Source organism: Nerophis ophidion, linkage group LG04 (assembly GCF_033978795.1).
Source record: "Nerophis ophidion isolate RoL-2023_Sa linkage group LG04, RoL_Noph_v1.0, whole genome shotgun sequence".
In the NCBI taxonomy this organism is placed as follows: domain Eukaryota; kingdom Metazoa; phylum Chordata; class Actinopteri; order Syngnathiformes; family Syngnathidae; genus Nerophis; species Nerophis ophidion.
Window position 1 is genome coordinate 77,813,926 of NC_084614.1, and position 12,067 is coordinate 77,825,992.

A 12,067-nucleotide genomic window follows, 5' to 3' on the forward strand; every position below is an offset into this window, starting at 1 on the left:
GAATGTGGAGTTAAAGCAATGTCCAAACATAAACCAGTTTAAAAAGAAGTTTAGGTACATGGTATTCCAGAGGTACAGACATGAAGAAGGGCTTTGATATTGGGTTTCTTGTGTTACAAAAGAGTTAGGGGCTGCCCATTGAGGCACTGGTACTGCTGTTTTTTTGTTTTTTTTTTCATGATACTATTTCCATGAGCACTTGTGGTAACGGTGTGGCTATGTATGTGTGTAGTGTGCATATGTATGTATATATTCATCATTTATTTATATACAAGCTCATTAAGTTTGTACATAGAGTGAACAAGGAAGTTCGAGCTCAGAGTCATTTATGATTTAAAGAAAAGGGGTGGGATTAAATAAGTGTATACTTCTTCTCACTCCTTTTCAAATATGTAAAAAAAATAAAAAATAAAAATAAAAAAAAGTCGAATGCTCATTTGTTTTTTTTATTCTTCATTGTTTTCATTTTGTTATAATAGCCGTTAAGGCTATAGCACTGTATTGGATCATGCTTGCTCTTGTTTTTTTTTTTTGTTTTTTTGCATATTTGAAATAAAAATATATCAATCAATCAATCAATCAATATCAATACCCTGATAATAAATAACACCAAAACTTGAAGAGTAGCAATAAATGAACCAGTAACTACTGAGACAAAATTGGACAAGAGAAACATGTCTCCACAGGTTTTTGCAGTTTTTTGAAGTTTAGAGTGTGAGGGACAAAATAACAAAAGCCCCCACAACTGTTAGTTCCACCCTTAAATAATATTTTGTACAGTAAAAACTTTGTTTATCATGGCTTTGAGGAAGTGACTTACTGTCATTTTTAAAGTTGAAGTGACTTGCTACTACTGTCTGCTAGCTTAGAAATGCAAGCTAATAGCATGACCGATTTTGTTGTTCAGAACTGGTGACAAAAAAAGCTTAGTTGCTAAAACACATATTCTCCATACATGTTTTATTGTACATGCTACATTTCACAGCATTAATTTGCAGCTGTTTCAGTACATTTGATTAAATTGCACTTACCTTGTGGAACTGCACGAGAGAAGCGAAATGGTTCCTATTGTCTCTTTTCCCTCCAACTGAAGTGAAATGCAGGGCGGGGCTTAATTGCATCTCAGCAGAGTTAAACTAACTCATGAGTGATCAACTCTGTCAAATAACTCAAGCACTGAACACTATTTAAATCAGAATGTGTTAAATTCACACTTTGGGAGTTGAAATTAACACGGGAATGTTTAACCCTGAAATTTCAACACTCCAATTTTTGCTGTGTATGTAGAGAAAGAGGAAAGTAGCTGTCCATGATGGTGCTTAAACAGCTCTTTAAGTCATATCCACCAATCTTTGAGAGCCTGGCTGTCTGCAAATATACAAGAGAATGTGTTTAGCATACACTGGGGGAAGGGGCTGGCAAACACATACATACATTCAAGTATAGGACCTGTTTCATCTACACCTGTTTTATCTACACAATTTCATAACCTGAAATTTCTATCTAAATACAATAATATTTCCGATGTAAAAACAAGTACACAATTATAATGTTATAATTACTTATCAGCAAATCTTTCTTGCTTGGTTGAGTTTTTATCAACTCGTCAAGGTCGAGTAGTTCCTCCACTGTCTCCAATTTCTGCACATGGAAGAACAGTTTTATCAAAAAATGATCCTTTTTGGTATTATATAACTAAAACATCTCCCTTCTCAGGTACAAGTATTTTTATGTAAATAGTTTTACCCTCGAAAAACGGCCTTCTGCGTTCAAAGGACTCCGGCTTGTTAGTGATTCCCAAAGCCCAAGAAAAGTCTGCGGGCTATAGAGCGTTTTCCGTTCGGGCTCCAGTACTCTGGAATGCCCTCCCGGTAACAGTTCGAGATGCTACCTCAGTAGAAGCATTTAAGTCTCACCTTAAAACTCATTTGTATACTCTAGCCTTTAAATAGACTCCCTTTTTAGACCAGTTGATCTGCTGTTTCTTTTCTTTTTCTTCTATGTCCCACTCTCCCCTGTGGAGGGGGTCCGGTCCGATCCGGTGGCCATGTACTGCTTGCCTGTGTATCGGCTGGGGACATCTCTGCGCTGCTGATCCGCCTCCGCTTGGGATGGTTTCCTGCTGGCTCCGCTGTGAACGGGACTCTCGCTGCTGTGTTGGATCCGCTTTGGACTGGACTCTCGCGACTGTGTTGGATCCATTATGGATTGAACTTTCACAGTATCATGTTAGACCCGCTCGACATCCATTGCTTTCCTCCTCTCCAAGGTTCTCATAGTCATCATTGTCACCGATGTCCCACTGGGTGTGAGTTTTCCTTGCCCTTATGTGGGCCTACCGAAGATGTCGTGGTGGTTTGTGCAGCCCTTTGAGACACTAGTGATTTAGGGCTATATAAGTAAACATTGATTGATTGATTGATGTATCTTTGTACTGTTAAAACATGTTTGAAAGAGTATATTGTTATAATCCGTGTCTTGTCAGTCGACAAGGCTTTATATAGGATCAAGCTAATGCTAAAGCTAATGCTAACTGCCGATGTCGAGGCGAATGCTAGCTGCATCATCAGTGTTGGATATATACAAAGTTACTGTGTGTAGTTCATTATTAATCTGCGTGTATTTCTTTTTAAATGTGTGTTTTATAGAGTTTCTGGGAATAATTCAGTGTAATTTGTTATGTTAAGGAATGATTAGTGACTTTTGCTACTCAAACAATGTGGGCTTACTGTATGGGATGAACCTTTGTATTTACTTGAGACATCTTCAAATACTGTGTACATGTATACAATTTTGATGTTTGATTGTAGCAGTCCTTACAGACGTGTACGGAACGAAGTTGTGTCCTTGTGTCTGTATAACTAAAACATCTCCCTTCTCAGGGCGATTACACAAACAACTACTGAACCTGGCTTGTCGCCTCAAAACACACAAACACTTAAGGTAAATAACAAAACTCTATAGGTCCTGCAGTCCTGGGTTCAAATCCAGGCTCGGGATCTTTCTGTGTGGAGTTTGCATGTCCTCGCCGTGAATGCGTGGGTTCCCTCCGGGTACTCCGGCTTCCTCCCACTTCCAAAGACATGCACCTGGGGATAGGTTGATTGGCAACACTAAATTGGCCCTAGTGTGTGAATGTGAGTGTGAATGTTGTCTATCTGTGTTGGCCCTGCGATGAATTGGCGACTTGTCCAGGGTGTACCCCGCCTTCCGCCCGATTGTAGCTGAGATAGGCGCCAGCGCCCCCCCGTGACCCCAAAAGGGAATAAGCGGTAGAAAATGGATGGATGGATGGTATTATATGTATCATAGCAAGTGTGCTGTGTCGTTCCATATATGCATAAACTGAAATCATTGGTACATTGCCTTGCATTAACGTTCTGCTTTTCAATTACCGGTAGTGGTACATGTACATAGACTTAGGGGCGGACCAGATGAAACGTGGGGGAGGGGATGGTTTTTTTTTGGGATAAAAGAGATTGTTTTGTGAAGACTCTTCTTTGGCATGGTAATGCCGGTGTTGTTTTCCCGATGATGCGTCGAAGCAGAACACAGCAAAGGTAAGATATAAGGTATTTATTAAATAATAAAAGGCTAGGAACAAAAAACACTGGCGTAAAGAGAAGGCAAACCAAAAACGCTAGTATGAGAACTAGGAAGTAAAACTAAACAAGTAAGTTGGCACGAAGGCACACCAAAAACAGAAAAACAATTCCTCAGCATGTGAGCTGGAATAAACAAATGGCTTAGCGTAAAAGCTAGCGAGAATATACATACAAAGATGAAGGTCGAGAGTCGTCACTGTTGCGTGTGGCCAAATTTAGGATCCGAGAGTGAGTGAACAGAAAAGGCGAGCTTAAATAGGAGGGTGAAAATTAGTAGCAGGTGTGCGGGGCGAGACTAGCAGGTGGACTGATGAGTGATCATGGTGACAAAGCAAACAGGAAATAAGGAGTCGGAGAAATATACAAAAATAGAAAAATAGTGTAGATCTGAGCAGCAGATCGCAACATGTTTGGCAAAAACTGAAAAATAAATAGTTTGTTTTACTGAAGTATATAAAAAAAAAAGTTTGCTCCTGTAAACTCTGCAAAAAACAAAAAAAGTTGCTTGCCTTCTTGTGCCAAGAGAAAAAACATTGTACCCCCCAAAAATGTATGCGCTCTGTGCTAGTCTTTTATTGTGAAGTGAAGTGAATTATATTTATATAGCACTTTTTCTCTAGTGACTCAAAGCGCTTTACATAGTGAAACCCAATATCTAAGTTACATTCAAACCAGTGTGGGTGGCACTGGGAGCAGGTGGGTAAAGTGTCTTGCCCAAGGACACAACGGCAGTGACTAGGATGGCGGATGCGGGAATCGAACCTGCAACCCTCAAGTTGCTGGCACGGCCGCTCTACCAACTGAGCTAAACCGCCCCGATTGTCAATCATAAAACATATGAAACAAAATCTGTCACGATATTTTATCGTCATATATTTTAGTATACATGTTGGCCAACAGTGAAACCATTTGGGAGTTTCAATACTTGACAAAAGCTCTTGTAATAGCAGTACTGGCCTTATCAGTAAAATAAAACAATAAGTAAAGATCATAGCATTTAATATTACATGGATCCTCTTATGGGCGACCCGTGGACTTGCCTTTTGAGACAAAGCCTTGCTAACAAGTCAAACTAATTAAAAAAGTACCTGTACTAAAAATAAACTGGCAACATTTTAGATAAACATTAAAATGAGCCAGAAAAACCTAACTGCCATCCAGACGGGTGTTTTGAAGATCAAAATCAAGAGGAAGTAAATTAATACAGTGACTGGCGCGGCTGTAAAAGACAATGGGTACAGAACCAAAAAAAAAAATGTTTTTTTGCGTTAACCTGAAGTGAAGTGAATTATATTTATATAGCGCTTTTTCTTTAGTGACTCAAAGCACTTTACATAGTGAAACCCAATATCTAAGTTACATTCAAACCAGTGTGGGTGGCACTGGGAGCAGGTGGGTAAAGTGTCTTGCCAAAGGACACAACGGCAGTGACTAGGATGGCGGAAGCGGGAATCGAACCTGCAACCCTCAAGTTGCTGGCACGGCCACTCTACCAACCGAGCTAAACCGCCCCTAAACTAAACTAAACCTGGAAAAACAATTGTTTGCTTTTGGGCAGGTGGGGGAACAAATTGTTAGTTGTCTGCTTGGGGAGAAAAAAAAAAGTTTGCTCAGGTCCAGTTTATACAGTCAAAATAAACGTTGAGAATAGGCGTGAGATACATTTCTCGTTTTCCAGCAACCCTCTTGTGAAAAGGGCCAAAATGATATCGATATAAATAAGCAGTATTATCTCAAGGTACAAACCTGAATCTTTATGGACGTCGATGGTTTTCTTTGCAGTGAAATAGTTCGATTTCCACTTCAAATCTTCGCTCTTCGTCTTGCTTGCTGGATTGGAAAGGAAGTACTTCAGCACGCATGCGCACAAGCTTGGCTTTTAGTTCACGCTGCCATCAAGCGGCGCTTTCGTTGAAAACTGTCGCAAATGGCCGATGCGTGCGGAATGGTTGGCGAGTTGAATTGTACACGTTGAAAGGACGTTAAATAGACGATGTCCCCCAATGATGAAAACAAACCAGATTTGCAACATATGGTGTGGTGGGGTCAGTTGGTTGTGATTTGGTCGGGATATGGTTGAGTGACGTCGCGACGTAATTTCAACGTCACCTCGACGTTGAACTAAGGACGGGTGCCCACTGGGTGGTTGTTTGAATCCAAATTTTGACTAAGTCGAATTTTGGCAGTAAGCTTCGAATATTTGAATGAATTAAACGAAGACCTGACCTAGTTCTAAGTTCATCAGGAGTACTGATGTTGTATAAAGCTGGGCCTGGATTTGGTTGCACATTGCCTGATAGCAGAAGTAAGAGCAATATAAAGATTTTCCGTTTCATATGGCAAGGTGACCTCATGACAACATTATTTGGCTTCACAATATCAAAATGAGTAATATCAGAAGGAGAAAACCATCTGTTTAGCACAGAAATACACCATAACTGAAGCTGGTTAGAATTATTTAGCACTGACCCACATGTGGATATCAATAACCTTTGTGTAAATGCTGTAGTTTCAAAGGACCAGGTGATTGTTATTGCGTTTGGTAGAGTTAAAGGTTGGTGGAGCACCTGGTCAGGTACCCCACTACAATTGCAGAAAACAAGTCCAGGAAAAAGCATTAATATTAAATAGAGAGCTTTTGTCAAAGTCATTGTTAAATTGTTTTACTACCTACCCAGGTCCAATAATCAAAGTTCAGATGTCCAAGCTACAAGAGTTGGAAGACCAAGCTAAGGCTAGCAGAGGCCCAGCTTTAGTCAGTCTGAGGCTAAGATGGATCCAGGCCGTGGAAGACGGAAGGCCAAGATGAAGCCAGTCGACTCAGACTGTAGGTAGTGGAAGGCCAAGCTGAGACTAGTATAGATCCAGACTGTGGCAGATGGAAGGACAAAATTTCAGCTAGCAAAACATCCCCCGGCTTCTGCAGGTCAGAGGCCTCCAGATTTCCAAATCCAACAAAAGCAGTCAGAAATACCACTTTTTGGAAGTAAGCCTTCATTCATCAATTGTTACGCTTAAAACTAGTGCAATTTACTTAAATCGGCTAAAAAAAAGAGACTAAAACACATAGAAATTCAGACCACTTTGACAAGCAGACAAACAAAAGACAGTCCTGTCGGCCATCTTGGATTGGACATTCAACATTAACCCAATTTGGAAATCGGTCTGTAGTTATTTATATTTGTGGATTCACCTACTTTTGACGGAGGAAGAAGAAAGGCGGGTTTGCTGATTTTTGGAACGATTTTGCTTGAAAGACTCAGATTAAAAAAGCATGAAAAAGAAAAAGGCAATTAGAAATATTATACATTATGTCCCATACAAGCTCATACACGACACATTCTACAGATAGTGTATAAAAAAACCTAAATAGTGGAATAAAAGAGGTGAAAACATGTGAAATGCAACAAAGAAAAGTTGCATTGTTGAGTCTAATAAAGCTGCCATGCAGGTTGTTTTCTCTTTAAAGCTGTCATTGCTCAAAAATAATAATGAATCAAACTCAATGTTGTTACAAATTATTTAAACTAGTCATGGCTCCAATTACGTCACATACAAAATTTGACTAAAGAGTATTTTTATAGGATATTTTGTGTTTATCCTACAAAAAAAAGGGTTTTTGACTAATAGGGCAAAAAAAAAAAAAAAAAAACAGAAATGAAGAAGCTGTCACGTACTTGCATGGCTGCTCTAGTTGTGGCCCCAAGATGCAGGAGACAGGAGGACGACGTGCGGGTGAGAGTCTTTTAATTCCCACAGGGAGCACAAGGAGGTGCAGCAGGGAAGTGCACAGAAGCATAAGCAGCATACAGAAAAACCAAAGTAACGTTTCACAAAACAATCCTTGAGCCCTGACTGGAGGGCGAGGCAGGCATAAATAGAAGCCAGTTGATTAAAGTAAAAGTACCAATGATTGTCACACACACACTAGGTGTGGTGAGATTTTCCTCTGCATTTGACCCATCACCCTCACCCCATGACCAGGTGTGGCCAGGCTGCCAATCAGCGACAGGTGAGGAGGGAAAAGGGCTCAGGGAGACAAACAGGAAGTGGGACCAAAATAAGAGCGCCGACTAGGAGATAAACACAAACGCAAACAGTCCGCGTGACACCTGACGTGACAGGTCGTCACAGAAACGAGGGATGGATCTGAAGTTTATCGAGGGACTTAAGTGTTGAAAGTAAAAAAAAAATGTTTGACTTATTTTTATGAGTGGGGCCCGTTTGGATCCTAATAATTTCAGTTTTACAAGTTTTAATTGTCATTGCTAAAAAAAAATTATGAATTAAAATCGATGATGTTATGAATTATTGACATATTTAAGATTGCAATTACGTTGAGTGAAAATTATTATTTTGTGCTTTTGCCATAACAAAACAAGGTTTTGACAAAAATGGCGTAAATTATGAAAAAAAAAAGACTGATAAGGACGGATAAACCTGAAATTGATCTAGGGATTTAAGTGTTGAATGAAAAAATACAAACATAAATAAAAATGACCTACTTCTACCATTTTTATGACTGAGACTCTTCCTGGTCCCCAAGAAAGCAGTGCGAGGCGAGTGGAGGAAAAACGGATTTATTGACAGAGATGTGACACAATGTGATATTGATCATAAGCAGCGGCCATTGAAAGAAAAGAAGAAATCCTCGTCATGACGTCAAGGCCATGAAACGTGCGATTTTACAGCCACCAACGTTTGATCTTGAAAGTCTTTTAACGGCCAAAGAAGAATACATGGAATAGCGTGAGGAGCAGTCGGACGAAGAACAAAGCACATCCCCATCTCATCTCCGAGTGTGATGACGTCCCTCAGCGATGGAGACATCTCCCTGTGTTCCAGTGCACAAAGCATCCTGGAGGAAGAAGACCACTCAGCACATTCCCGACAGAAGCAGGTGAATCCAAGTTGAACATCATCTTCACACAAGAACATTTGGAGGTGCAGACAGTCCATGTGAGCTTACTCAGCCTTCAGCCGCCTGCACGTTCTCGTCGAGCTCCACGCCGCCGTGGCGAGCTGCGGGACAAACGCAAACGGTGAAGGAAGAACATCCAGAAGGTGCCTCGTCACTCACATCAGATCTTTGAGGTGTGACTTGGAAACATGACGAGTCAGCACACTTGATGTCTCATTTGGCTGATCCTCATCATGAGGACTCCTGTCAAAAGTGAGATATGCCAGACTTTGTATTGCGTGTGCTCACAGGAGGGACTTTTATTGTGAAGGAGTCAGCTCCAGTTGGGCTTTTCCGGCTAAACTTGTAACAAAGGTCCACATCAGACCTCCATGTGAGTGACGCTTCACCACGGCTTTGTTTCTTGCGGCTCAAAGAAAAGATGTTTTACTTACCAGCTGGATCGTACTGGGCTGAAATGAAAGAGAAACAAGGTGAAGTGGACTTTTCCCCTCACGTCACGCCGTGTTTCTACGTGAGAGTGTGCGCTCTGTCTCTGTGGATCTTTGAGTGTTTGGCTGGAAGGCAACTAAAAGATGGCCGCATCTTTGCAGCCCGGATGAAAGCATCAACTCACGGCCTGGACCGAGTGCACCGAGAAGAAGAAGACAGAGGACATTGGCGTCCCTCACCTTGTCTGTTTCTGTGACGCCTGACCATGACCATGATGATGATGATGATGATGATGGCCGCCACAGCGAGGACCGCCGCCGTGGCAGCGAGGGCGACGCTCAAGTTGTCTGTGGAGAGCAAAAAAGCACAAGTGGAGTGACAAAGCATGAAGAGGAAACCTTCATGACTACTTTGCATGCAGACGTCAAGCGTTGTCATGGTGACATGGATCAATAATGGTGACAGGTGGACTTGTGATGGGAAACATCTCCAACTAAATGTGTCTTTCTCACCTTCATGGCTTGCGTTGCTCAGGATGCTTCTTCTCTCCAGCTTGGTGACCAAGTCCTCCTTGACGCCTGACAGCTGAAACACACATTCGTACTTGCCCTCCACGTCGGCCGTCACCTCCACTTTCAGCGCCACCGACATCTGGAAGGTTCCGTCGTGGTTGGGGAGTATCTCTCCGTGCTCCACGTCCTCGAAGATCTGCTCGCCGTCTTTCCTCCAAAACAGGTCGGCACCGTCGGGGTAGAAACCTGTCGCCATGCAGCTGACCGGAGAGGACGGCGTCTTCTGGAGCAGGAACACCTCTGGAAGCTCTGCACAGGAAGTGATGTCACGTGTGAACACAGGACAACGTGGGGAGAAGGTGTGGATGGAGAGAAGGTGGGGATGGAGGTAAAGATGGAGAGAAGGTGTGGATGGAGGTAAAGATGGAGAGAAGGAGAGAAGGTGAGAATGAAGGTAAAGATGGAGAGAAGGTGAGAGAAAGAGAGAAGAGTATAAAGAGACAGGGTGTAATGTCAGTAATGTTCCTATAGGGGGAGTGCTAACAAGTTAAAAGGTGAAAGTACATGTTGTGTTTCTACCTGTTCTCATTAGGACCTCCTTCCCATTGTTTACATGCTTCTTCAAGTAAGAAGGACATATCTCAGTGTAGTAAAACTTCTTGTCATCTAGTAGATGTTTGTTCTGGTCCCAATTGAGTTTGCTGGGGAAAGCTTGTTGTTTTGCTGCAGTAAATGTCCATGTCTTCATGTCCAACGATATGAAATCTTCTCCATCATAACCTTCCTGATGCCAACCTTTAACTTCATCAGTCTCATCATTCCATTCACATCCAAACATCCACTGGAGAATGTGAACACCTGAGACACACACACACACACACACACACACACACACACACACACACACACAGTATTAGTGTAGGTTATTATGGGATGGACAGAGACAAGTATCAGTGCAGTAATGTGTGTTTACTACAGTATAAAAAGAGTACATCAAATACATTTAAGTAGTAGAAAGTTCAACATAAACAAACCTCCAGTTTGGTTGAAACGCTTCTTAAGAACTTCAAGGCTGTGTTTAGCCCTCAACTCATTATCAACACTGATCTCTGTTTGTCTCTGCCAGTATTTTGGTTCCTCTGCTGTGATTTTGTTCATCCAGTCCTGTTTGGCTTCTGCTTTCCTGCTGTTGCTGTCATAGTGAGAAATCTGAACTCCATCAACATAACCAACAATCACATACTCTGGGAAGTTTGGAACTTGAGAGGACACAGTGTGGAAATACTGCAGCGTGTGAATCACTGAAAGAAGAAAACAACAACAGGATGACTTTTTATTATTTAGTTTCATGTTCAACAATCTTGCACTGTGAATATTTTAGCTCCTTCCGTCTTCAGTCGAGTCTTAAAGTGAACATCAAACACTGCTAGATATCACAGTCAAGACTCACATGTTCCATGACAAATACAACACATTAATAATATTACTAACATCTGTTGACAGTTTGAACATTTTGAAAATAAACATATATTTTCTACAATGGAGGCTGAATAAAAAGTACAACAGAGTTGAACACAACCTGTTCTGCCCATTTGATGTCGACTCTTACTGACATCTTGTGGCGGGGTGATGTTACTACACTTGATTAGTTTCTGACACTTCCGTGTTTGAAGATTTGTGTTCGTTCTTACAAGCCTTAGAAAAAATAAATCTTTGAACAAGAAACACTAAAGTGAAAACAAATAAAGAGCCTAAACGGATTTCTGTGCTTTTGGATAATTCTTGGAACATTTTGAATATTTTGTTGAGAGATGAGGAAAAAGAGAAAACAATAAAATATGTTTAAAAAGAACCAGGATTAAGTAAAAAAGGGCTTGAATAATACAGCAATTAATTAATAAGTAACAGAAACTCTCAGAAGTCAAATAAGTGAAGGCACAAAGAGGATTTATGAATAAAATATTAATAAACTTATAAAAAGGACTTACCAGGCGTCACGCTGTGCATTTGCACGACCAGAAGAAAGAATAAAAACAAGTTCATGATGTCAGCGCGAAACAAAAAGATGTTTGCCGCTTTTAATCCCGCAGAGAAAGACAAAAGTGACGAACACTCGCTTGACTCGCAAACAGGAAAAATGAACCAGGAACTGAACGTGGGGGAAAAGTGTGAGGCAGACGCTTCTGCTGGCAGAATATCAAAGAAAGTGAAAGTAAAAGTAGACACGGTAAAGCCAAACATTGAACTCGATGGTGATCATTTTTATTTTTATTTTTATTTTGTCGTACCTGTCAAAGGTGAACACACTTATCCACGTAGGTGAGTAGTAACGAGTTACATTTACTTAGATAAGAAACACAACTTTTACTTTGCTATATAACATATTCAATATATGTATAAAAATATACATTTAGGCCTCCACTCAGGCTTCATCCCAGGGACCCCAAAGGATTTTGGTCCAAAAAATATTTAAAATGTGTCATTATTTTGTATTTTTATTATTCCAGGTTTAAATCTCTAGATCAACATTAGGTCTATCTGTCAATATAACCTTTTCAAAGATTTAAGTTGTATGCCCTTTTTGTCAAAGAAAACCC

The 12,067-nt window shown here is 40.8% G+C and overlaps 1 protein-coding gene and 1 long non-coding RNA gene across 2 annotated transcripts in view; both read right to left on the bottom strand.

Annotated features, from left to right (window-relative positions):
* Positions 1-11,667, bottom strand: part of LOC133550469 (class I histocompatibility antigen, F10 alpha chain-like) — a 100,971-nt gene extending 89,304 nt beyond the window's left edge. The window contains exon 1 of the mRNA XM_061896452.1: positions 11,459-11,667. Within this exon, the coding sequence (XP_061752436.1) occupies positions 11,459-11,513 (55 nt within the window). The 5' untranslated portion in view covers positions 11,514-11,667. The remainder of the gene's footprint in view (positions 1-11,458) is intronic.
* LOC133551959 (uncharacterized) lies at positions 1,080-5,491 on the bottom strand. The gene is made up of 3 exons (XR_009806591.1): positions 5,352-5,491; positions 1,563-1,641; positions 1,080-1,364 (listed from the first exon to the last, which is right to left on the bottom strand). It is a non-coding gene; the product is annotated as an uncharacterized LOC133551959 (long non-coding RNA).
* Positions 11,668-12,067: the final 400 nt, after the last annotated feature.